The 27,048-nt window shown below is 38.0% G+C and overlaps 1 protein-coding gene across 1 annotated transcript in view; it reads right to left on the minus strand.

The window, feature by feature from the left end:
- SEL1L2 (SEL1L2 adaptor subunit of ERAD E3 ligase) overlaps nucleotides 1-27,048 on the minus strand; it is a 151,745-nt gene that overhangs the window by 72,331 nt on the left and 52,366 nt on the right. The window contains exons 3-4 of the mRNA XM_045295171.1: nucleotides 9,993-10,095; nucleotides 7,348-7,510 (exon numbers count right to left, since the gene is read on the minus strand). Of these exons, the coding sequence (XP_045151106.1) occupies nucleotides 7,348-7,510; nucleotides 9,993-10,095 (266 nt within the window). The remainder of the gene's footprint in view (nucleotides 1-7,347; nucleotides 7,511-9,992; nucleotides 10,096-27,048) is intronic.

The following is a 27,048-nucleotide window of genomic DNA, read 5'->3' on the forward strand; positions in this document are numbered from 1 at the left end:
ACCCTACAGCACGGAGTAGAACTGCCCCATAGAGTTGCCATGGCTCAACCCTACAGCACAGAGTAGACCTGCCCCATAGAGTTGCTATGGCTCAACTCTACAGCACGGAGTAGAACTGCCCCATAGAGTTGCCATGGATCAACTCTATAGCACAGAGTAGAACTGCCCCATAGGGTTGCCATGGCAATCAGTCTTTATGGAAGCAGATTGTCACATCTTGCTTCTTTGAAGTAGCCATTGAGTTCAAATGTACAAACTGTTTGACCTGATACTTCCAGAGAAATTTGTGAGGTCATGCTTTGAGAAGTGGGTTATGTGGGGATTAAATTTCCATTCTGTGCCTAGAGTCAGGAGTTTTTGTCTGTGTAGGGCAGCTTCTAGGAAGCGAGAACAGAAAAGCCATACTTTTAGAATGTGTGATTTTGAAGTAATTTTCTGGAGGACTCGGCTTCCATTTTGTTTTTCCATTTTGTGGAAAGCATAGCTTGATACTAGAGGAATTAAAAGACATTATAAACTGTCATGTATTAAATATACTGATTATAGTCAATGCTGTCCTATGCCTTTATACTTTGGCTCTGGCCTTTTACCCAATAATTTTACAACAATCAATTTTGGGTCAGCTGGTCATTTCCTAATAGTAGGGCTAGGTTATACTGGGTGGATTAAATCTTAATCTGGAAAAGAAACACTATGAATCAAATCTTAATCTGGAAAAGAAACACTATGAATCAAATTAGAAGCTAGTGATAATGCGGATGATACTGTTTAGTTTTTAGAAGTCAAGTCCTGCAAATTAAGTCTTAATTAACTCAAATTAAGCCTATAAATTTAATAAGACTTGACTCTAAACTCAACCTTTATAAATTATGTTATGATTTTTAAAGGAGTATTATACAAACTGGAATTTGAATGGGAAGAGTTAAGTGTGAACAGTATTTATTATACGAAGGAGCTTCAAAAGTTCATGGGAAAATTTCATTATATTTAATTCCATTTTTTGGTGGATTTTTGAATTATTAAAGAAGAAAAAATTAAGCAATTCTCCTTTAATTATTGTGCAAAACTTAAAAACATCTGTGTTCATTACTTTTAGCTCCAATTGCATACCAAGAAAAAGTGTGAATCATCTGTAATGAACAATTCAGATGCTAGCTGTACTTCTAATACAAAATTCATTTATACTAAGAGAAAATGCTCATTTGAGGGATCTCTATGTAAATTGGCATAGCAGAGTTCATAAAGTCAATGTTCTGCCTCCTACTTTGGTGAATAGCATCTCAAGTCTCAAAAGCTTGCAAGCAGCCATCTAAGAATCCACTATTGGTCTCTGGATCAAAAGAGAGTGAAAAAAATCAAAGCCTTGAAGAATATTTTGTTCAAAGGACTTATGAACCCAAGACCAGAAGAACTAGGTGGTGCCTGGCTACCACTACCAACTGCTCTTACTAGGATAACAACACAGGCTCCTGTAGAGAGCAGGAGACAAAAGGAGAGTCAATAAATAAATAAATAATCAAATTTGCAAAGAACAACACACTTACTGTTCTGTTAGGGACTGGTGGAAGGAACCCGTCAGACTATGGCTCTAAGTCACTTTCTCTCTTAGAACTGAAGCCAGTCCTGGAGACCATCTTTTTGGTAAACAACAGACATGCCCATAAAATAAACATTGGAGAGGAACATATTCCTTAGGACAGTCAATAACAGATCAAAAAGAAACATTTCCCCAAAAGGAAAGATGAGAACATCAGAAGGGGCAGAAAATCTGGACCAAAAGGGAGCAGAGAACCCAGGGTGAAAATGCAGAGTGCCGGCACATTGCAGGGAAAGCAGCCAACATCATGGAACACTTTATATACCATCAAGGGGAAGCTAATTTGTTACATAAACATTCATCAAAAGCACTCTTTTTTTAAAGGAAGGAATGCCCTACAGTGGTAACCCTAGAATTCTCAAAATAGTCATTAGGTTGATACTCAAAATATTTTTTCAGTACTAATAACTATAGTCTATTAAACATTTCTATACTTAAAATCTGAAATAGATGAAAATATGTAGAATATTTGCTACTGAAATTAAATTATTTTAGAGTCAGCTTCTCACAACTTTCCGCCTTTAGACATATAGTTTGGGGCTTGGCCTAGCTAACTTTGGCTATATAACCCGAAGGGACCTAGTACTAGAGAAAAACATAACATTTGGTAAAATGGAAGACCAGTGAAGACAAGGGAAACCCTTGATGAGTTGAACTGACAATAATGGACTCAAAATATCAGTGATCATGAAGATTGTGTCAGATTGGGCAGATGGTTTGTTTTCTGTTATACATGGGGTCACCTTGAATAGAAACTGATTTCATGGTAATGATATATCAAATTGAATGGATAGTCTTATAATCTATAATAATAATATTTTTGAACTGTATAACCAATTAAGTATATATATCTAAGCTAAATATTTTTATATCATAATATACCCATGGAAAGTTTGGAGACCAAAACAGAAAAATATTTTAAAAGGAATATAACTCCTGCAAATTGTACCATCACTTTGAGATTAGTAGCATTAGTTAAAATTTTCAGGGTGATAAGATGTGAAAGATTCATTTTTTTATTGTTAAAGCAAAGAAGGCTAATTCTACCTTCTTTTGACAAATGAGAAAATTTATTACAGAAAAATGTTCAACTTTCTAATTGGAAATCATATCAAGAAACGAGTGAGTCTTGCTAGCTCTGAATTTCTCTCGCTTGAACAAGAATTGGAGGAATAAAAATTACTTGGCTTATTTGTCTCCAGCTGGTACGGGACATATCTTACACTTACACCCATTTACATTCTGTCTCTGGTCCTCTTGGAGACCAAGAACAACCCATTTATTAGACAGATTGTCCTCATTTTATGCATAAGAAAACAAAGACTCAAAGAAGGCGGACTACAGGAGCCCAGGGCTGAAAGTGTGATAAAAAGTGAAAACTCCAAAGTCAATGTTGTTGGTACTAAAATTGCAAACAGTATTCATTAATTAAAATGTTCTTTAAAATTTGCTAAGGTCTCTGATTAATAAATTCTTCATGGATATCCAAAGAATGCACAAAAACCATTAAGTTGCAGACGCTGACTCAAACATGATGAACTGCCTGATTCTAGAATCACCTGGATGTCCTAAAAGTGTCTCAACAATGCCTGCCTTTCTGTACTAAGACAGCAATGCTACAACACGCCCAGTAGTGAAGGTGCAAACATATTATGCTACTAGCCTAAAAGTTGGTGTTTTCAACCCACCCAGAAGAAATGAAAGAATAGACTGACAATCAGATTTCATAAAGATTACAGCCAAGAAAACCCTATAGAGCAGTGCTAGTCTGTAACATAATAGATTACCTTGAGTCAGAATTGACTGACAGTTACAGGTTAGTTTTTTCTCCTGATGTTAAGTTAGGGTTCAGTCAGTTACATTTTCCACCTGATAATGCTTAAAACAAAGGCAATCCATTTGTGATCAGTTAACTAGGATTGCAGGGTGTCCTGTGGACCATGCAATACAACATCCTGAATTGGAGTATGTGGAGTGAAACTGCTATGTAACTTAGTTATAAAATGCATGAGCTTTATCAATCATGTTAAGTATTCTTTTCTGGGAATACTATTTTCATCTTTTATCAACTTCTTTATTTAAAAACAGACAAGTAAAATCTCTGATGTTGCCTTTATCCTACATTGTAGACTGAGTTCAAATGTCACTTCTTTGAAGCCTTCCCTATCTGCCCAGGAAGTGCAAGTCAGAACCTATTCAGTGTTTAAAGCCTGGGGTGCAATGATTCTATTTATATTTCAGATTACCCATAAAGACTTTGATGTATTTGTCTTCCAATGGTTGGTAACTTAGACTGTTTATCACACAGTAGATGTCCAAGAAACAGTTGGGGACTTAATACACCCAATGAAAAATAAAGCACACGTTCATTAGTTAGATAGAAACTACGTGGCATGAGTTTCAGTGTGGAAGTGATGTTAGAATTTGATCTGCCCTAAAATTTTATCTTGTTGGTGAACCAAATACGGGGAAATGAAGATGTAAAAATTCTCTCATTTTGTTGTAACATTATAAAATCTGTTTAATTGCATTATTTTTCATGGAATTACAAAAAAAATTCCTTGCAGTAAAAAATGTGTTCAATAGCCTAAATAAGCTTATACAGATATTAAAAATGCTGTTGATTTAAAGTTGTACCCTGGTGGTTTGTGTGTTGCTGTGGTTTGTGTGAAAGCTATACTACCTGTAGTTCAGATATTGCAGGTTCACCCATGGGGACAGATTTCAGCAGAGCCCAGACTGACAGACGTAGGAAGGAGGATCTGGCTATGTGCTTAGGAAAAAGTTAGCCAACGAGAATCTTATTAACTCTTAGGGGAAATTGCCTGATAGAAGAGGGGGCTTAAAAAAAGTTTATGGAAAAATTACATTATCTTTGAGTTCCTTTTTTCCACACAAAATTTATGAATCCCCCTTGTAGTTCAATAATATTAGCCTCTCAGGTTGGAAGGTACTCAGAATACAACTAACCGAGGATGAAATACTTCCACAAAATAAAGTTGACCTTAATGACATGGAAGGAGTAAAGTGTTCAAGATCTTTATTTACTGATGTGGCATGGCTCAAAATGAGGGGAGGAAAACCACAGCTGCAAACATCCATTAAAAAATGACAAGACACAATGTACAAAGAATATGGCAAACACTGCCCGAAAAATGGACTAATCTATCTTGGTAGAAGAACATCCAGAATGCACCTTACAAGTTAAGAGGCTGATGATTCATGTCTCATACTTTGGAGATATTGTCAGGAGAGACTGGTCCCTGGAGAAGGGCATGCTTGGTAGAGGTTCAAAGAAAAAGAGGAAGAGTCTCAATGAGATGGACGGACACCGTGGCCGTAATAATGGACTCAAATGTGGCAAGGATTATGAAGATGGCTTCGGATCAAGCAGTATTTTCTTGTACATAGGGTGGCTATGATCAGAATTAATTCCACAGCACTGACTTGTAATGATCCTATGAGAATGCAGTTAGCAGTGCAATGCATAACCATTATGCCAACTGGGCTCCAGAGTATGCTAGAAGCTCCATTAGTACATCTCATCTTAGGGACTGTGTGTCCCAGAATCCCTTGCTATCATGCTGGAAGCCTTTTAAAAGTTTGATATGCATGCTGGGGCAAGAAAAACTGATTTTTGCCACCGTGTCTGGGTAACATTTTCTTTCTCCTAGGAATGTCTCATAAAATTCTCTTGTGTTTCCCTGTGTTCCAAAAGTAAATCTTTCTCTTGGTAATACAGGAACCTTATTCTGGTAACAAAAATATGATCTCATTTGGATAAAAAAGAATTCTACATACATAGGAAAAATTCATGAGGCATAGTAGTGGAAGTGATAATAATATTTATTCCCATGATGGAACTTAATGCCTTTATATTTTATTTTAATCCTCATAAAACTAATAAGTCATTCATTATTTATTAATGAGCCTGTATTAAATGTGTATGTTTGTGTTTCTGACACCATGGTCCATGTTAAAGGTCCAGCATGAAGCAGAAAGTTTGCCTCTGCCATCAGGGATATTTTTAGGGTTAACTAGATATAAAGACTTGCAAAAAGGCATTAAGCTATATTTGCCACTCATCTGTTTTGGTGGTTTTAACAGAACCTATTTTGCCTGCAGGGCAGCATCAAGCCTTTCTTCTGAGTTAGTCCTTGGAGCCGTTCACACCATCCTCCAGGAGCCATCTCCTTTGGCCACGCAGGTAGGGTCTCTGATTCAGGAGATGCCTCTTTCTGCATGGTTTCATTCCCTCGGCAACGTGTCCAGGGTCCCCATAAGAATAACTGTTACCATCAGGGATAACTGTTCAGGACAAAGCAGTTTACCAATAGGGATATTTTTATTATATGCAATGCTACCTATAGACACAGTTGAAATTTTGCTTCTACCAGATTACCACGAAAGTAGAACTCAAAGGAACCAAAGGTCAAATTTTTATGTAAATGAAGGAGGAAAGGATCCATTATATCTCATAGTTTATCTGACAAGGAGGCGTTTTCAAACTTAGATCTGTCTGTCTCAAAGTCCAGGTTCCACAATTTACTGTTAGATTGGAAAAAAAAAAAAAGATTTCTGGGCAGAAAGCTTTTGGTGGACTTTAACTTATCTTTTCGAAGAATCACATTTTAAAATAATGTGTATGAATTTCTTTTGTAGTCAGAAATGTTTTTTTTTAACTACACAACATGAAAACATGTTTTGCTACAGTATAAGTAAAAGTAGTAAGGAACAAAAGTATATATATGCCTGTATTGTGATTAGGGTGGTTTAAGAAGAAAGATGCATAGAGAAATCATCCATGTAAAACAGAAATACAGAACAATCCTAACGAAGTTTGGATAAAGGTTCTGGGCTTATGAAGGGCATTTACTCGTTATTTTCCATGAAACAGTTATGATAGTATCAGTATAAAATAATATACATTTGTTATGGAGGCTAGATAGATCTGGGCAAGGAGGGAAGGAGGAACAATGGAAGAAATTTCCAACCGAGTAGGTGAAGGGCTGAGAAGATACATTTCTTTTATTAACAGTTTTCAAAACGGAAGAAATTCCCAGTACGGTGGTGGGGGGCAGCAGAGGGAGGCAGTAAAGGACTGGATAGAGAGGAACAAATTATAGACACAACTCCACAAATGGCGGACTTGATCCCTTGGTGTGACAGCTTGAAGCATATCCATATATTCTGACCAGATAACAAGGGCAAAGCATAAGCTTTGGATGTATGTGCATCACCCATAAAAGGAAGGTACACTACCAAGAGCTGGCCAATAGCAGAAAGCCTGACATCAGTGGTATAAAAAATCTGAATTTCCACCCGAGTGGCTCTCAGATCAGCTGAGATGCCTGTTTGCACAATCTTGTGGCTGTAACCCTTAAATAAGTTCACTGGTGCCATTCAAACCTTTTTGTCCATCTCTCCTCTGAACATTTCCCTGTGAGTGTGACAAGAATGGAGAGGAGGGGCCTGCAGCCTCCAGTCCCCCTTTATAGCACATTTATTAAAATAGTGAAGGAAATATATTTAGCCTATAAAATATTTGAAATATAAAAACAAACATCGTATTGTAAAATAATAGATCTAGTTTCATATTTCTTTGTATAGCTGTATGCATTTCATAAAAAATTAACCATGCTAGGGATTCTGAGGTCCCAAATTATCTCAAAACATACCCATAGACATGGAAGGAAGGAAGGTGGATTAGAATGTAACTATTTAAAAATTAATCTCTTTTCAAGACTCACGTTTTGGGCTTTATAGGATCCTTCTTTAACCAAGGACTCATATAATCGGATAGCTGCTGTTATGTTTTGCATGACAAAATTTCCAAATAGCAAAGCATCAGCCATTTTCTCCATAGCTTTCATGTTTCCCATGTCAGCTGCTTTGGCAAAGAATAAGTAGGCTCTGTTTCAAAACACAAAGTTACAAGTTTTATTTTCAAAATTGAAAATTTCCGTTCCCTCTCTAATAGTACCTCTAACAAGTAGAAAATCTGGTGGCATAATGAGTTGTTTGAACACACCAGGTGCTCTACAGGAGAAAGATGAGGCTGTCTTGTCCTGTAAAGATCTATAGTTGTGCCTACCCATGAGGGTAGTTCTGTACTGTCCTCCAAGATCTCTATGAGTTGGAATTGACTTGGTGGCAGTGAATTTTTTTTTTTAACAAGTGGAACCCAGTTGTCACTGCTATGAATAAATCAGATTAGCATTATATCTCTAGATCACTATATTTTTCTAGCTTATAGTTTAGCCTAAAATTATGATTTTAAATGTATATGAAAAATATTATAACTATTAAAAGAATAAACATATGGGGTACAAATATATGGGTATGCTTCAAGATTTCACACTAAGTGAAGGGAAAAATTTAGGTTGTCTTGAAATTGTGAAGTCTCCCATAGCCATTCCCATTATTTATGATCTAAAAGTTTTTAAATTAACTCTGAAATATTCAATAGCAATAATTAAAATGGAAGTGTCATATCATAAGACTGAAAATCTCTTCATCTCCCAAAATAATTTTCTAAAATAGAACATGTTTGTAAATAAAAAATGTCAATCTGTTTGAGAAAACAATAACCAAACGAAACTTTAATGGTTGGTGCTCCAGAATCTGGCTTCAAACCCTGACTCCACCACTTAGTAGTTGGGAAACTATTAGGCATGTTGATCATATGTCAAGGATCTGGCATCGGATGCTAAGGTGAATGCGAAATGAGAAGGATGCTAAATACTTCTCCAGGGCACATTGGTACTTCTACCTTCTTCTTGAAGGCTTCGGATTTTAAGAAAAAAAATGAGGTGCCGTGCTCTGCTCTATCCAGAGCTGGCTGCCACAGCCCTAGGATGCTTCCCTTAGGACTGGTGGGCCTAGTCTGTGATAGCGTGGGGCAATATCTCCTTGTTGATGGTTCAGGACCGCACCCCGCACCCCCTTTTTTTTCTATTAGCGATTCAAGGCACCTTGCCAATTGGAAGGCTGGAGATAAAAATAACATTTATATGCTGATTACTATGTTACTAGGGAGAAAGATGGGGCTTTCAACTCCGGTAAAGAGTTAGAGTCTCTGGAAGTCACAGGGGGCAATTCTACCTTGTCCTATAGGGTCATTTTGAGTCGGCATTGATTTGATGAGAGCGCATTTGGTTTTGGTTTATGTGTATGTTACTAAGTTACTTGCCAAGGATCACATAGCTAGTAAATGGTAGAACTAGGATTTCATTTCAATGTTTTAACTAGAGTCTTGAGGAGTGACCGAAAGTTTTGTGTTTCAACAGAGGTAAGAATATATGTCTGCCTCCTCTTGGGGCAGTAGGGAGAGAAACGGTGAGCAAGTGGTCACAGCTTGGTTACTTACCAGCTATGTATCTATGGTCATTTCATTTTAACATCTTAGAAGTACTATGCCCAAGATTTATAATGGAAAAGTGAAGTTCTACTTTCCTTACACGACTGTTCTGGGGTAAAAATTGAATCACACATGGAAGTGCTTTAAAATCACTGTGTAAATGCTCAGTTAAGCAAGAAAAAAAAAGACATTCTACAACAGCAACTACATTAATTAAAATAAAACATATTTTATTCCTTTGAAATATTTAGTAAATTAAAACGGAAGTAGAATGCTTCTGTTCGAATTCTCAGATCTTAATTCGTAATGTATTGGGACCACAATTTCACAGACAGTGTTTCTGTTTGTTTATGCTGGCTAACTTGTAGAATTATTTAAATTCCATTCCAACCTTTTGAAAAACAAAACTTCTGAGAAAATGTTACCACAACAAGTTTTTAATATCAAACTAAATTTTGGGTTATCCTTTTTTCTTAACCTGGAAATTTAGCTTGGCTAAAACAAACTGGTTAACCTCTGATACAGTTAAGGTTTATTGTGCTAACCTGGCCGATAAACACATGTGGAGTTAATTGAAGGGCGGAGAAATAAATGGCTCAGTGAGCCTGCTTTTCTAGTTCTCGGGTTTCTGATGGTCGGACCAGGGTGCAGCTGCCTTAGCCAGTTCCCTGCTTCAGCTGGCAAGGCTCACTTCCTGCAAGACATCCCTGAGGAGAAGCCACATGGACCTACCCCAATGCAGCCCTGGGTACTGGAGAAGCCCTGTGGAGATCCCTGCCAGTGCTGAGATGCTTACATGCTCACTGATTTGGCTTTCCTCCTGCAGTTGGCATCATAGTGTGTGTTTTGTGAGATGGAGGAGGACTTTGTGGATTGGTGTTGGACATATGGGTTAATGTTGGACTTGTGTGCTTGGGCAGCACTGGGTTGGGATGTTTTCTTGATGTGCACTTAACCTTTATATAAAACTCTCTCTTATACATGAGCTTTTTGGATTTGTTTCTCTAAAGTACCCAGACTAACACAGCCACTTACTCTGCTTTTTGCTTTTGGGTTTTAGACTGTTGGAGAATCTTGATGCCCGTCTTAAATAGATGATCACCTTCATCTGTGAAATTTTTTTCTGATTGACTTTTTACTATATGCAGACAAACAAAGTAAAATAAGATCACATTATTTTTCTGTTTTATAATTGAATAACAAAGTGTTAATTCTCATAGAAGCCAGATTTCTGAGATTCACACAGGCAGCGTGACCCATTCAGGTCTTTATTTTCAACCTGGAGGCTTAGAGAAATTGGCTTCAAACAATGGAGTCAAACAATGAACTACATAAATTAGTAAAGACTGTTTTTGCCTTAAGCATCCTACTCTTTTAAAGAATTATGTTTGTGAAGTCTGTTTACAAAAACAAATTCCAGGGTCAGACTAGAAGCTGTGTTTTGGAGTAAATTGTTAATATACAAACATTGTTCTGATCTTGTTTCCCTGGCAATGTCAGTAAGATATGGACATGTATCTCTGAAGGTTTGCTCGCCTTTGGAACATTTTTGACTCTCTAATTAATGAGCATGGTGGCATAATGACTTAGGCACAAGGTCAATAGTTTAAGCCCACCAATTGTTCCACTAAAGACTTACTGGCTTCAAAACTCACGAGGGCAGTTCTACTCTGTCCTATAGGGTTGTTATGAGTCAGAATTGATTCAGTGGCGGTGAGTTTGGTTTTAATCAGAATATTATCGCAATTTGTAAATCGTGTTAAATAGACTTCAATCAGTCTCTAGTATTGGCTTAATATAATTTTGTTTTAATACTTTAAAAATAATGTGTTGGCATAAAGAGTTATGCATATATCTATAATTATCTCAAATTCCATAAAATATAGGACATTATTATGCTTTCAAAATACATATGAATTTGTACTAAAAATATGAACTTAGAAATGTCTACCTTTCTTAGATTCTCTAATATTAACTATAAGTCTTTAGTAACATATATTATGAGAAAATTGTTCAGAAAAGTTCTGAATTTGGGCAGAGAAGCTTTGTAAAGTATGTAAAGACCTTAAATAACTAAGTTCACGTTGACCTGTCATGCTGTGATACAAGAAAATGTTAACATAAATCTTAACAACTTCTCTAATTTTGGATCTCAAAGAAAAATAGTCTCATTTGCTTATTAACTAACCTTGTAGAGGAGACATATTGATCTTTGTTGTCACACCGGTCCTTCTTGTATGGAACCAAAGTGGCAGATTCACATACAAACTTTAAATTTTGCTTACTGACTGAGAGAAGGCGGACGGAACTACGATTCTGTCTGCCACTGCTAATCCACTGCCTCTGACCTTGGATTCTGCTTATAAGGGACTTCGGCCAACTTCAAGCCCTGGTTAAGCCTTTCTCCTGGACTTCTTATTATGGATAAAATCCTGGAGTTCAAGAAGGAAGAGAAGGTTTTGAAACTGACTGTGGTAGCAATTGTACAATACTGCTTGATGTGACTGAACTATGGAATGATATGATATCTGTATTAACTCCCAATAAAATAGTTTTGGAATAAATAAATAAAATTTCAAAGTAAATAAGTAAAGATTTGAACTCTAGCCATTGAACCATTTTAATTGTAATAGCTAAATCTGATTCTCCTGTTCTAAAGAATGTTGGGAAGTATCACTGAGGCTCTTACCACAATTATCTTGTAAACACATGTATGCATGCCAAACTCGAGTATCTTTTTATTAAATTTCGAAGATAAAATCCTATATAATACACACACTATATATAGATGCATGTATATATATCTATATTCACATATAAACTTTAACTTTTTGCTCCCTGACTGAGAGAAGGCAGAAACGGAACTGAGATTCCAAATATATATCTAACTCAGCAAGTTATAGACAGTGGCTGCAACTATGGGTTCAAACATAACAATTGTGAGGATGGCGCAGTACAGGGCAGCAATTTGTTCTGCTGAACATAGGATCACAATATGTCAGAACTGACTTCATGGTACTTAACAACAACAGATACACGTCTATTCAAATGTTGGAATAGTTACTGTTTTGAACTTCTCAATCTCAAGAAACCACTATGACTTTATTATTTTCAAGATTTAGGGGATTCTGTACGCCAGAAAGCAGAAGTTGCCTTAAAAAAAGCACGCTCTTCCTATGTTTTGTAAAATGGGTCTCTGAGAGTAGGAGGGAGAGAGTGGTTCTCAGCTTGAGAAAGTGATATAATTTAGCTGGTTCTGCAAGAAAAAGGAACAAAGGAAAAAGACTAAGACATGGTGCACTGCAGAGGTAGAGCTTAAGTATCAGGATTTTAGTCCTGACTCCTCTGGTTTAGGCCTGGTCTATGAATCTCAGAACCATGGGCAATAGACATTTCACAGATGACCACAACGTACCATTTTTCTCTGCCTATGGCTTCTTGTTGCTCCATGTGGCAATTAGGATTTTATGTCAACTTGGTATTGTGTGAAGTGTCGGGGTGGATTCCAACCTATCAATCAGGTCTCAGCCTGATGATGTTTCCTTGGAGGGGTGTGTGTGTCCTTTTTTAATAAAAGAAACAGTGAGAAATTGTCTTTCTCTTTGGCCCTCTCCCTGCCTCCTTGCTGGGACTCCATGTCTGTATCCAGGGATGGTCCACATAGGAGCTAACTTCCAAGCTGTCTGAGCTGTCTTCACCTTATGTTTCTACTGATCTTGGATCCCCAGACCCTACACCCATAGCCTGTGTTCCGACATCTCACTTCAACTTTCTGCTATGTGAGCCTGAGGAGGGCCCCGGCTTGCATCGGACCCAAGAAGGTGAGTTGGACTTGGCTGGGATACCTTTTGATATAAAATTACTTCTTGATATAAAATTATTTCTTATACATATATGAGTGTCACTTCTTTGGTTTCTCTAGACAACCCAGCCTAACACATATTCCAAGACCTTGGAGGATGCACACTGGGAGAGCACCAGTAATGATTCATCATGTCAATTTTATAGGATTTCAAGAAAGTAAAATGAAATTGGACTGGCTCACAACGGCTTTATATATTTTAAAGATTTACATAACACTCCATAATCTTCAGAACATTTCAAAAGCTTGCAGTTTACAGAGAGGAAAAGCTAGTTAAAGAGTCAGTCTTGGAAACAACGGCTTTCCCTCTCTCATTAGCTTGCTTTCCACACAATATTAAAGTGCCTTTATAACTCCATTACAACATTCAGTGGAATGTCTGATTAGCTCCCGGCCCAGAAATCTTTTCTAAGGAGAGGATCTGATGATACTTCATTAATAAGACCACAAAGAACTTTAATTGGTCCTTGTTTGTCTTCCTCCTAACAAGCCATCAGAGTTTTAGACTTTATTTTTTTAATTAAGAAAAAGATGTAACTTAAACATATTACAATCATCTTGAATGGTTCACGTTATCCAATCAATTTAGTTAACACCAGACACTTCTAGCATCTAATTTCTGCTTTGAGTTACATGCTTTCTATACTCATAATTAAAGGGAGAAAAATCAGAGGAAAAGTACTAGTCTGTGCCCAGAATAGTAATTGCTTCTAGTAACATGCTTTCAAAGAATGAGAATAAATTCTGAAAAATTAACTCTGCATGCTTATCTGAAAATGCACTACCATTAATTGAGTGAGTTCCAATTCATAGTGACTCTTTAGAAGAGATTCGAACTGCCCTTCTGGGTTTTCAAACTTTAAATCTTTTCAGGAGCAGAAAGCTTCATCTTTCTCCCCAGGAGCATGTAGTAGTTTAGAACTACTTACATTGCAGTAAGCAGCCCAAAACATAACTGTTACACCACCAGGGCTGCTTTGCTTAGATATATATGCAATGATTTACCAATATAATTTTCTAATGATGATGATTTTTATTTGTAAACCTCTTTTGGCTTCCCCTAATATTGAAATAGAAATCTCCTGCACAATACCAGTTGCTGTTGTGTTGTCCCTGACTCCTAGCTACCCCATGTGCATTAGAGTGGAAGGATGGGTCTTCAGGGACAGATTTTTTCCCTAAGGGACCTTTAGTTGAACCTGAGCCTCTGACCTTTGGGATAGCAATGAGTGCTGTTAAAACCAATGGCTGTGAGCTCCATTATCAGATAAAGGTATCTTGATGATGCTTTAATATGCTCCCAAAATTTGGGGAAAAGACTCTCAGGAAATAGCTTAAGGAGAACATTCTGAACTTAATGTAAAGAATCTTCATACATGAGTCTCATGTTCTCTGCATGGTCAACCAGTGAATACCTGTTTTTCTGTCCTAATAGGAGATGTACGGTAACTGAGAAAAGTGTTGTAAGGAAGTAAAAAAGGGCAGAATAGATGTACCAAATAATCATATAAAATGGCACAAGTGCTTCATCTGGATGAAATTATATTTTAGCGATTAAGTGCTATTCATAGTTTGTAGAGACTTTATGATATTTTGTGATTTCCTCATTCTTATTCTCCTCACTCTTTATCTACCTGAGATGATCAGTCAGAATTTCCGGGACAAGTTGTCCCTTCCCCCATTGAGAGGTCAGGTAACCAAACCCAGCTTCTCATGGATCGATGGCTGCCTTATAAAAGGGAGAGCTAAAAATGGAAAATTCTTTCTCCTGCAAAAATATCGCCTGCACATAATTGCATCCATCTTATCTAATTTCAATTGTACTTCAGATAAACCTTCAGCTTCTGATTTTCTGAATAATGCATCAGAAGAGCTCTTCAAATTTGTCCTTAATGTGTGGAGGAAGATATACTTTCAGATAAAAGAGGAAGAGAATAACAATCCATTACTAAAAATAACATTTCATCCAAGAAAGAATGACTCAGCTGGGCTTAGTCAGATAGATTCAATCAATTCAAATACACTCAAATAAAGACAGAGATATTTATAATAATCAAACTTATTCACATTATCACTATATCATTGTTATCAAACATAAATATCTCCAGTGGCATTGCTAAAAAAATGGGAAACAAATTAAAGTATAAGTAGAATAAAAATCCCCACTTCAAATATATACTAAACAAGTGGGGATCTGATTTAAAAAAAATTAACTCTCTAACCGAGCTCCTAATTTAGAGAAAGAATTATGGTTCCTACACAAATGAAAAATAAAAGCAGCATTACATATATAATATATTATACATAAACGTATACACACAAGAATAGGTCAAAAGTATTGCTATAGGCTTCTAGTTTTCACATATAGGGTTATTTTTTTTTTTTTAACATTTTATTAGGGGCTCATACAACTGTTATCCCAATCCATACACACATCAATTGTGTAAAGCGCATTTGTACATCGTTTCTCAAAACATTTTCTCTCCATTTAAACCCCCGACATTAGGTCCTCATTTTTCCCCTCCCTCCCCGCTCCCCCCTCCCGCATGAGCCCTTGATAGTTTACAAATGGGTATTTTGTCATATTGTCCGACTTCTTCCTTCATCCACTTTTCGGTTGTCCATCCCCCAGGGAGGAGGCCACACACAGTTCCATGCAATTGGTTCCCTCTTTCCTACCCACTCTCCCTCCACCCTCCCTGTTTTGCCACTCACACCACTGGTCCTATAGGGCTCATCCATCCTGGATTCCCTGTATTTTCAGTTCCTATCTGTACCAGTGTACCTCCTCTGGTCTAGCCAGTCTTGCAAGATAGAATTCGAGTCATGGTAGTGGGAGCGGGGAGGAAACCTTTAGGAACTAGAGAAAAGTTGTATTTCTCATCATTGTTACATCGCACCCTGACTGGCTCATCTCCTCCCCGAGACCCCTGTGCAAGGGGATCTCCAGTGGCCTACTAATGGCCTTTGGATCTCCACTCCACACTCCCCCCATCATTCACTATGGTAAGATTTTTTGTTCTGATGATGCCTTACACCTGATCCCTTCGAAGGGTTATTTTTTTTTTAAGGGTTTAAACATATCTCTGCAACAGTGGGTGGCTACAGAAATGAGCGAAAAAAATTCTCCTTCATTTAGGTAAGTTCAAAAAAATGTCCATTTAAACCATGAACTTCAAAGGGAATCTCCTGGGTCAGTTAAATTCAAAGCAGAGAGGTCAGTTCAGAGAGTGACAGCGATTATTTGGTGTGGGGGGATGCAAAGGATTACTCTTGATAAATTTTCTTGGCACTATCATGTGGGCTTATTCTGAAGGAGTTTGAAAAATATTGAAATCTGCATTGGTGAGATTAGGCAAATTGCACAAGGATTTTCCCCCATCTCAACAATACTCATGCTCATTCTTTGAGGGCAGCAATGGCTGCCCTATGAACATTTCACTAGGAAACCTCACGCCATCCACCCTATAGCCATGACCTTACCTCTTAAGACTTATTTTTGTTCCTAGAACACAAACAACATTGAAAAGGAAAGTGATTTTAGTCCCTGGAGGGAGCTCAAACTGCTGTTTTGATGTGGTGTAATTTGAAGAATACAGACATCACCAGGGAAGATTAGAGAGATGGAAACATCCTTCAGAAGTCTATAGACCTAGATGGAGAGTATGTTGAGAAACAATAGCTTCACATTTTGATATTTTTGTTTATATAGTTTTTTAGCAATACTTTTTGACTTATCATCACAAACTATGTAGGTTATACATATATTACATATGATATATAAAGGGCCCTGGTGGTGCTGTGGGTTAGGTGTTGGGTTGCCAATGGAAGAATGGCAATTAAAATCCATCTGCTGTTCCTTGGAAGAAAGATGAGGCTGTCTGCAACCATAAAGATTTAAAGTCTTATACACCCATTTAGGGGCACTATGTGTCAGAATTGACTTGCTAGCCATGGGTTTTCAGATACACACAGAAAAATGGAATTGATTTGAAAATGAAAACTTCCCACTTTTTGAAATCCCTCTTATACAGTTGTTGCTAAGCTCTGTTCAATCATAATGACCTTACATAGAAAAGAACAAAATGTTGCTTTGTCCTATGATTGAGCCTCTTCTTGCAGCTACCGTGTCAGGCTATCTCATTGAGAGTTTTTCCTCTTTTGGCTGATCCTCTACTCTATTGACTATTATCTCTTTCTCTAGGGATTTACCCTTTTTTATAAGATGCCCACAGCATGTGATATGAAGTCTTGTGAACCTTAATTTTTTTTTAAAAAAACCAAAAACAGTTTTATTGGCACATTATCCACGTCATACAATTCCATAATTCAATCATATCATAACAGTTTTCCAATCATCACCACAATCAATTTTAGAACATTTCCTTTTCCTTGTACTGATTTTTATTTGTGTAATTATTTTTTTTAATTGTGGCAAAAATCTACACAACAAAAATCCTCCAATTCAACAACCTCTACATCTATAATTCAGTGGCACTGATTATACTCTTTGGGTTGTACTGCCATTATTGATATCCTTTTCCAAATTACCCTATCACCCTTAACATAAACTCAATGCCCCTAAGCAAAAACATTTCTTCCTTCACCCATGGTAACCATTGGCCAAGTTTGGTTTCTTTATTTTCTTATATACCTCCATAGTTTAATCACTTTTAAAAAGAGTTGTATGTACATCATCACAATCAGTTCTAATGCACCCTTCCCCCTCCTGCATTCATTGTTTGTGTCCCAAATCCCCTCCCCCTCCCCCCAAGTCCCTCCACCCCACGTTACTGATAAACCATTGCATCAGTTATTGTCTCTATGCATCCACTCCTTCTGTGCTTCACAAACTGGGAAGGCCAACATAAACAATAAAATACAAAAACAAAATGAAACAGAATGAAGGAAATAATAATATAAAGATAAAAATAATGAGTAAGAAAGTAAAGACCACCAACAATATTTACAAAGGCAGAGAAGAAATTTCTGTCGTGAAACAGTGAGAAATTTTTGAGCCTAGAACAAATTCAGGTTGGGTCAAGAGGGAGGTCAACAGACCCAAACCTTCCTTTTAGGCAGCTTTCTATCTGGATTTCTTCCAACACAGATTTGACGGATTTATTTCTTCCTTGCAGTGCAGGCACATAGAGGTTCGATAAATACACAGCTAAACACCAATGGAAAGAAAATTTGAAAAACAATGTTTCCCAAATACGTTTATTAAAACTTACTGTAAATATTTTAAATTATGGGTTGTTTATGTTGTTAGCTCTGACTCAAAATGCCTCTACATATAAGGAAACACTGCCCTTTCCTGTGCAATCCTCATAATGGTTGTTATGTTAGAGCTCATTGTTGAAGGCGCTGTATCAACCAAGAGCTTCCTCTTTTTCAATTCCAGCTTACTTTACCGAGTGTGATGCCTTTTTCCAGTGCCTGGTCTCTCCTGATAACTTGTGCCTGTACATGAAATGAAATCTCACAATCCAGCCTTCTAAAGAGCATTCTGGTTGTACTTTGTCCAAGACGGATTTGTTATTCTGGCAGTCCCTGGTACTTTCAATGTTCTTCATTAGTATCATAATTCAAACGCACCAATTCTTCTTTGGTTTTCTTTATTCAATGTCCAATTTACACATGAATATGAGGTGAATGACATTACCATTGCTTGAGTCAGGTGCCCCATAGTCCTTAAAGTGACACCTTTGCTCTCTTCTACACTTTAAAGAGGTCTGTGCAGCAGATGTGCAGCAATGCAATACATCACTGGATTTCTTCACTATGCTTCCATGAGTATGAACTGTGGATCCAAGAAAGATGAAATCCTTGACAACTTGAAGCTTTCTCTCATTTCTCATGATGTGTCCTATTGATTCATCTGTGAGAACTTTTCTTGTTTTCTTGTCATTGTGTTGTAATCCACATTGAAGTTTGCAATCCTTGATCTTTATCATTAAGTACTGTAGATCCTCCTTACTTTCAGCAAGCAAGGTTTTGTCATCTGCAAATTTAGGTTGTTAATTATTCTTCCTCCAATCCTTAAATGGCATTCTTCTGCATGTAGTCTAGCTTTTCTGTTTATTTGTAAGTATGGTGAAAGATTACAATCCAGACACACCTATTTCCTGATTTTAAAGCAAGACATATTCCTTTACTCTATTTGTATGACTCCTTCGTGATCCATGTGCAGGTTTTGAAAGTGCAATACAGTATTCTGAAATTCCTGCCTCTCAATATTAGCCATCGTTTGTTATGATCTTCATACAGTTAAATGCTTTTGCATAGTCAATAAAACACAAATCTCTACTATTCTGTGCTTTCAGCTAAGATCCATTGGACATCAGTAATGATATCACTTCTCCCACACCCTTTTCTAAATCTAACTTGAATTTCTGACAGCTGCCTGTGAATGTACTATTACAACAGTTGTTGAATGTTCATCAGCAAAATTTTGTGATAATGTTGTTTTTCTATAATTTCCACATTCTTTGGGTCACCATTCTTCAGAATTAGTATAGATATAGATATCTTCCTGTCAATATTGTTGATTTTTAATTTTTGAATCTTTGTTGGTGTAGAAACAGAATTATCAGGACATTTTGATGAGTTGATTTTTTAATACTATGTGGTATCCCTGTTCCTCCTTATTAATGCAGAACTTTTAAGTATATTTTATCTAAAATTAATGTCAGTTTTATTTTGATCAGTATTGCCTGGGATATAATTTGTACCCATTTAATTTCAGTCGTTCTGTCCTGTTTTAAAAGTATATCTCTTGTAGGAAGAATATAGTTGGGTATGGTTTCTTGTTTTCAATTTTAACAGACTATCCATCAACCATTATTTTCTTTTTCTGCCACATGCTGACAATTACTTCTGATATTCCCTGCAGTTCATTAATGTTCTCTTCCATGTGTCTAATCCATATAATTTATCCACTGACTTATAATTTAAATGAATATACTAAAAGTTATTACTAGTTCACTTGATCATTATAGCGACATATTTCTTTTTTAAGAATGCCTAGGGGCACAGTATTTAAATGTTCAGCTACTAGGCAGTGAACCAAAGTTTGGTGGTTCGAACCCATTCACTGCTTTGTGGCAGTGCACTTCTGTGATAATTTACAGCCTTGGAAACTATATAGGGCAGTTCTAATCATGGAAACCCTTTGTCCTTGCACTGCCACCAAGTGAGTACTGATTCATAATGACACTATAGGACAGAGTAGAACTGTCCCTGCAAACTTCCAAGACTGTAACTGTTGGCTCTTGACCTTCCAGAGCTGGCCAGGTGGCATGTTATCTGTAATTCCCAAACATCTAAGCAGGTAAAGGGTGGTGGTGTGCCTGCGTGGAGGCACCTTCGAGGCAGTTAGTCCGTCTCTGCTTCTGTGTCTGCACAAATGGGCCAAGTGACGGGGGGGCTAACTGTCCCCTTCTGTGCTCTGGAGTTGGGGGGGGGAGGCTGGCACCCTTGGGTGGTGCAACAGCAGAGTGCAGGGGCAGTGACTCGAGCCTTGCCTGGGTGCTGTCCAGGAGCCAGGACCACTCAGCTCTCCCCAGAACCGGGCCAGAACCCCTGCAAGATGTGGCAGCAACACTACCGCCCGCTCAACCACCACCCAGAGCAGTATTTGAGAAAGTCATTCCCTGTTAACAATCACAATGTTTATTAAGACAGACTTGGGAATTTGTAGAAGAGTCAGTTTGCCACCCAAATGCTACCGCGATTGGACTTTGTGGTGTTAAATGTTATCTAGACATCTTGGTGCATAGTTTTTGGTGTGTTTACATAGTTGTTACTCTGCTGTACATACAATTTTATGTCCCTTTTGTACTTAACAAATAAACATTTTTTCCACGTTTAAAAAAAAAAAAAAGCCACTGGTGGTTTCAAATCGCTGACTTTGCAACCAATATGTAACCATCAGGGCTCCTAGCCTTTGTCCTTTCACTGCCATTGGGTCATGCTGACGCATAGTGACCCCCTGCGGGTTACTGAGACGGTACCTGTTTACAGGAGTAGAAATTTCAGTCTTTCTCCTATGGAGCTGCTAGTAGTTTCAAACTGCCGACCATGTGGATCACAGCTGAAGGCATAGCTACTACACCACTAGAGCTCCAGCAAGCTCCTGGTTGGTTGTTATTAGCTGGAATCAGCTACTCAATGGCAGTAGCTACTCAATGTGAGCCAGCTCTACATTGGTTTTGTTTGTTTTAATTCCTTTTCACAATGCCTTGAGAGTGTGTGTTTAATGATTTCTTAGCCATTTTCAAATAGATTTCTTCTACAGACTTGTTCATGTTGTTGCTCTACTGTCTCTCAAGTGTTGGGGTTCCATGCTTTCAGTTGTGTGTGGGGGTGACTGACTCACTCTGAATGTTTTTGTTTGCCTATTTATCTGTACATTTTGTGAAAATTTCTTGTCAGTTCATCCCCAAGAACACTATTTATGAGTATGTGAGAATGCCATTGTTCAAGATTGTAGGAATATTTATTCTGAACTGATTTTATGTTTGCTCCTGTCAGGTGTCTAGTGTTGTCATATTATTAACTGTTGTAAAATTATATATGTGGAGATGTTGCTTTAGAAAAATCAGATAGCAAATGTAAATCTAATTTTGCATGCCATTTTCCCTTGTGAGCGCTGAGGTAGAGACAACCCTTGCTATTTGCCTATGTGACAAACTAATGGTGGATGATTGTTCCCCCTCCCACTCCTCAACCCCCTCTAATTGCCTGCACAGCTTGCGAGCCTCCAAGTTTTATTCATAGCTCTTCCTTACAATTTCTTTCTCAAAAGGCCTATTTTTCCCCTCTTCTATCTAGTGGAATTTAAAATCTAAGGTTCAGTCACTACTAGTTCTGATCACAGCTTGCTAAGACATCAACTCAAGGGTTTATTTTTCATTGGCACTAGCACTTGGGTTGTAGTGATTTTCTTGTGAGCTCACCTCTGCAGTAAAATATAAAAAGTTTGATATGCTTAAGTTATTATTTTTAGGTATTTTTAGTAAGATTGTCACATTAATAGCAGCCCACAACTTTGCCAGAATGAGAAATCTTGGCTAGTTTTCTTACAAAATCATTTACATAAATCTGTATTGATTTTAAGAACAATTTAAGTAGATAATAGGAAAGAAATAAACTGGGGTGCAGTATGGGTTCCCTGAGAAACAGATATTAAGAGCTTTTTAAGAAGTGCTCTTTGAAACTCATATAATATAATCCATGTTTATGAATTGTGCATGTAAAAGCTGTTGAAATTGTGTATGTTCTGCTATGTATAATCTCAACAACAACATAGATAAAATTAATTATAAAAACAAAGAGAGATGTCTTCTTGGGAGCTGTACCTAAAAAAGGGTGGGGATGAAATTTGATGGGCCAAAGACAAAGTTGTAATAGGCTTAGTGAAGTCCTTAGCTGATTCCACAAAGTGGTATAGAGCTAACTTTTTCTCTTCTGCATTGTCCCAATTTAGGCTGCAATGGTCAAACCTTTGTATTCATTCATTGATTAGACATTAAAAGTGGCTGACCCAGTGAGTGGCTTTAGTTTTGGGAGAAGTGGCTGAGTCTAACCATGAAGGGATTGACACAGAACTAACTCTGAAGAACCAGGCAACAAAGTCCTTCATGGAAGTGAATTAATAGTGCTTCCCAGTTTCTCTCATAAATTGATATTTAAAAAACCAATAGCGATGAATGCATGATTAAAGTTAGTGCTGTTGGTCATAGACTCCAGAAGCATGGAGAGGCTTCAAGGACCCTCTCCACATAAGAACACAGTAATTAGTGATGGGGCATGGCCACCAAAATGAATGCTGGCTAGTTACAAAGGATAGCAGGAAGGACCCAGTTAGGGTGATATAGAAAATAGTGTTTCAGTAGCCTGCATGAATATGCTCCATTGTCCTTACTGCCCAATTTGTTTTGCCTAATTTAATGAGGATAATTACCTTTTTAGACTTAATTCTGACTCAAAAGGAAAAACTTTTTTAGTTGTGAAAATTATAGTACTCAGATCCCCTGAAGGAAATAGATAAACTAATTTGCATTTGAATGATGGTGCTGGTGAAGAATATTGAGAATTCCATGGACAGCTAAAAGAACAAAGAAATCTGTCTTGAAAAAAGTACAGCCGGACTGTTCCTTACAGGTAAGGATGGCAGACTTTGTCGTACATACTTGGAACATGTTGTCAGGAGAGACCAATACTGTGAAAAGGACATAATATCTGGTAAAGTAGAGAGACAGTGGAAATGAGGAAGGCCATCAATGAGATGGGCTAACACCATGGCTTCAACAATGGTTTCAAGTATAGGAACAGTTGTGAAGACGGCACTGGACCGGGCAGGCAGTGTTTCATGCTGTTGTGCATTTTGCTAGGGGTCAGAACCGACTCTGCACTTAACACCAACACCAACTTTAAAGAGGTAATGGATATTAAATAAGGAGCCTGGTGGTGCACTGGTTAAAACATTCACCTCCCAACCAAAAGGTTAGTGGTTTGAATCAACCAGCTTTTTCCAGGGAGAAAGATGTGGCAATCTTTAGTAAAGACTTACTGTCGAAAATTCAACACTGCTGGATTGCAGGAGGAGCATCATAAAGATAAGTAGGCACAGACCCACAAGGTTTTGAGGGGGCTGGGGGCTTTTGGAGTACCATAGTAGAGGACCGCTAGGGCTTGATCTTAGCCCCGCCACTGTCTCGGCCGGAGTTGGGACCATTTGGAGCCTGTGCACCTTGGGGCAGGGACTAAACCTTTGCAGATCCACGGGCAGGGATAGGGGCTAAGCTACATTCTTACTTTTGTTTACCTCTATTCTCTCTATCCCCCCACAGTCTCAGTAGGCTGCACAGGATCTTTTTCTCAACACAGCCATAGCTTGCCGCCACGCCTCAGGGCAAGGACTAAACTCTTGCAACTTCACAGCCAGGGCTCGGGGCTCGGTTATATTGTTACTTTTGTTTCCCTCTCTTCTCTCTATCCCTGCACAGTCTCAGCAGGCTTACTTTAAATTTTTTTCCCTCCTCTTTGTCTCTTTCCTGTTCTCTCACACTCCACTGCCAACCTCCAGACCACTCCCCTTAACCTAGGGCATTTATGCCTGCCCCACACCCAGCTAGATGAGCTCCAACCTGTGCAGCTAGCCCGATGCTAAGGAAAACCCTACCGACCTCCATCAGGGGATACTCCGCCAAACTTCTTATGGGGGAATTCCTCCCTGTGTTCCTGGGACAGCTCTAATATTTCCTCTTGTGTCCCACGTGACTGAGGGAACTTCCTCCCACCTACCTTAGTGCATCATAAGGCCTAAGACAGCTTGGCCAACACTCGTAAACGTTCCAAGCTGCTGCAGGAACCTCTGCCCAACCTCCGCAACACCAAAGCAGGCAACCCATCAGCCTTCTGGAGCACTCCCCTGAGAGGGAAGCCACAAGAGAAGAAAGTGGTAGGTAAATTCCATAGTGAAATTAGCTGTAGGCAGTTTCGAAGAAGTATTCCTACAAGTCTCCCAGAGAGAGCCAGTGCTCTTCGACTCCCTGGAAAATGGCACCTGGTTCCTCTAAATCAAAGCAATGCAAACAGCCATCAACCCCAACGACCTTAATGAGAAAACAGGAGAAACAAAAGGCAATAGAAGAAAATGTTCTGAACATAACGACATGCAGAGAAGAAGCAGACATTGAGCCGCCACACAAAAAAATTTTCAGAATTCTGCTTGGAGTCATACAGGATATAAAGGAAACAATACAGAAAAAGGATGAAATGATAGAGGACATAAAGTCCATACACCAAAGGGAAATAAAAGAGCTTAGGGAAGAGATAACAAAAACCAGTAGCAGACACACGGACCTCGAGAATGGACTGGAGGAAGCAGAGAACTGCACCAGTGACTTGGAGGACAGCCAAGCAGACTTTAACAAATGAGACCAAAAATCTAATAATAAGATCATCAGAGAAGCTGAAGAAAACCTAAAAGCTATGTCTGATGCTAGGACGAGGAACAACATTAGAATTATTGGCTTACAGGAGGAAGACACAACAAAGAAGTCATCTGCAACAATAGTGAGAGAATTCTTGGAGGAAAACTTCCCCATCTTAATGAATAAAAACCAGGCAACCATTCAGGAGGCTGAAAGAACACCAGCAAGACTGAATCCCAAGAAGTCATCAAGGCATATAGTAGTTAAACTATCCAACCTTGAGGAAAAGGAGAAAATCATGAAAGCAGCTAGGGAAAAACAAACAATCACATATAAAGGTTCCTAAATAAGAATATGCTCAGACATATCAGCAGAATCTATCAAGAAGAGGGGAGAGTGGAGTAACATATTGCAAAAACTGAAGGAAAACAACGCAAACCCAAAAATACTCCACCCAGCCAAATTATCAATCAAGATATATGGAGAAGTAAGAGTCTTCCAAGACTTGGAAAAACTCAAAGAATACATTAGAAGAAACCCAGCCATAAAAAAGATCCTTGCCGACCGAGAATGGGCAGAAGAACAACATTCACCAAGTATAAATAAGAGACCGCCACATAGAACAACCTCACACAGAGGGCAACAAAGAGAAAACAGACCCAAAGATAGCATTGGCTTAAGGATGGAAAGAAGTCAATAATGATACACACACACACACACACACACAACACACTAATGAAAAAGGTATATAGGAAAACAAACAACACAAAGGTATAAGATGACATCACAGAGTCCGCAGATTGAGATAATAACCCTGAATATCAATGACCTGAACTCAGGTATTAAAAGACTGAGGCTAGCAGACTGGTTTAGAAAACACAACCCATCAATCTGCTACCTACAGGAGACATAGCTCAAGGCTACAGACAAAAACAGGCTGAGAATCAAAAGCTGGAGAAAGGCATATCAAGCAAACAGCAATAAAAAAAAAAAAGCAGGGTTTGCAATCCTAATCTCAGATAAAATTGACCTCAAAGTGCAATCCATAAAAGAAGATAAGGAGGGACATTATATAATGCTCAAGGGAATGGCAGACAAAGAACCACTAAGTATTGTACACATATATTCCCCGAATGAGAGACCTGCTGAGTACGTCAACCAAACACTTCAAAAGATGAAAAAAGAAATCATAGCCTCAACAATTATAGTGGGTGACTTCAATACACCGCTCTCTGAGAAAGATAGATCACAGGAAAAGAAACTAAACAAGGAGGTTAGAGATCTAAACACTACAATTAGACAATTTGACCTGATAGATATTTACAGAGCTTGTCATCCAAACACCAAAAAATTCACATTATTTTCAAGCCTGCCTGGCACATATTCGAAGATAGACCAGATGCTGTGGCATAAGGCAAACCGACATATATTTAAGCACATTGATATCATACAGACATCTCTCTCTGAACATTGTGCAATAAGGCTGGAAATGAACAAAAGGACGATGAAGAAAACAAGAGCAAACAATTTGAAGATGAATAACTCTCTACTGAAAAAGGTGCGCATAATGGCAGAGATCAGAGATGAAATTAGGAAATTTCTAGAAACCAATGTGAATGAGAACACAACGTACCAAAACTTAGGGGACACACAAAGGCAGTTATCAGATGAAGTTTAATACCAATACATGGACTCCTGAGAAAGGAAGAGAGAGTCATGATTGATATGCTGGCACAAAATCTACATTAGGAGATTTCTAAAAAACAACAAGAATGAGAACATGATGTACAAAAACTTATGGGACACAGCAAAGGCAGTTATCAGAGGAAGTTTCATACCAATACATGTGCACTTCAGTAAAGAAGAGAGACTCATGATTGATATGCTGGCACAAAATCTACAACTAGAGCAGAGTCAGCAGGACAATCCTACTAATAGCAAAAGAAAAGAAATTATAAAAATCAGGGCTGAGATTCAGGAGAGAGAAAATAAGAAAACGATGGAAAAAAATTAAGGCTGCTAAAAGTTGGTTCTTTGAAAGGATAAACAGAATCAACAGATCCCTGGCAACACTAACCAAAGAAAGGAGGGAGCAATTTCATTACTAAGAATAAGAGATGAAAGAGGAGACAATATAACCTACCTTAATGAAATCAAAAGGATAATTACACAGTACTGCAAAGGATTGTACTCCAATGAATTCAACAACTTGGAAGACATGGACAAATTCCTGGAAAAACAATCCCTCCCTAGAATGTCCCCAAAGGATGTCAAGAATCTAAACAGA

This window comes from Echinops telfairi, unplaced genomic scaffold (genome assembly GCF_000313985.2).
Source record: "Echinops telfairi isolate 266 unplaced genomic scaffold, ASM31398v2 ScPeMD7_5592;HRSCAF=6446, whole genome shotgun sequence".
NCBI classification, from domain to species: Eukaryota; Metazoa; Chordata; class Mammalia; order Afrosoricida; family Tenrecidae; genus Echinops; species Echinops telfairi.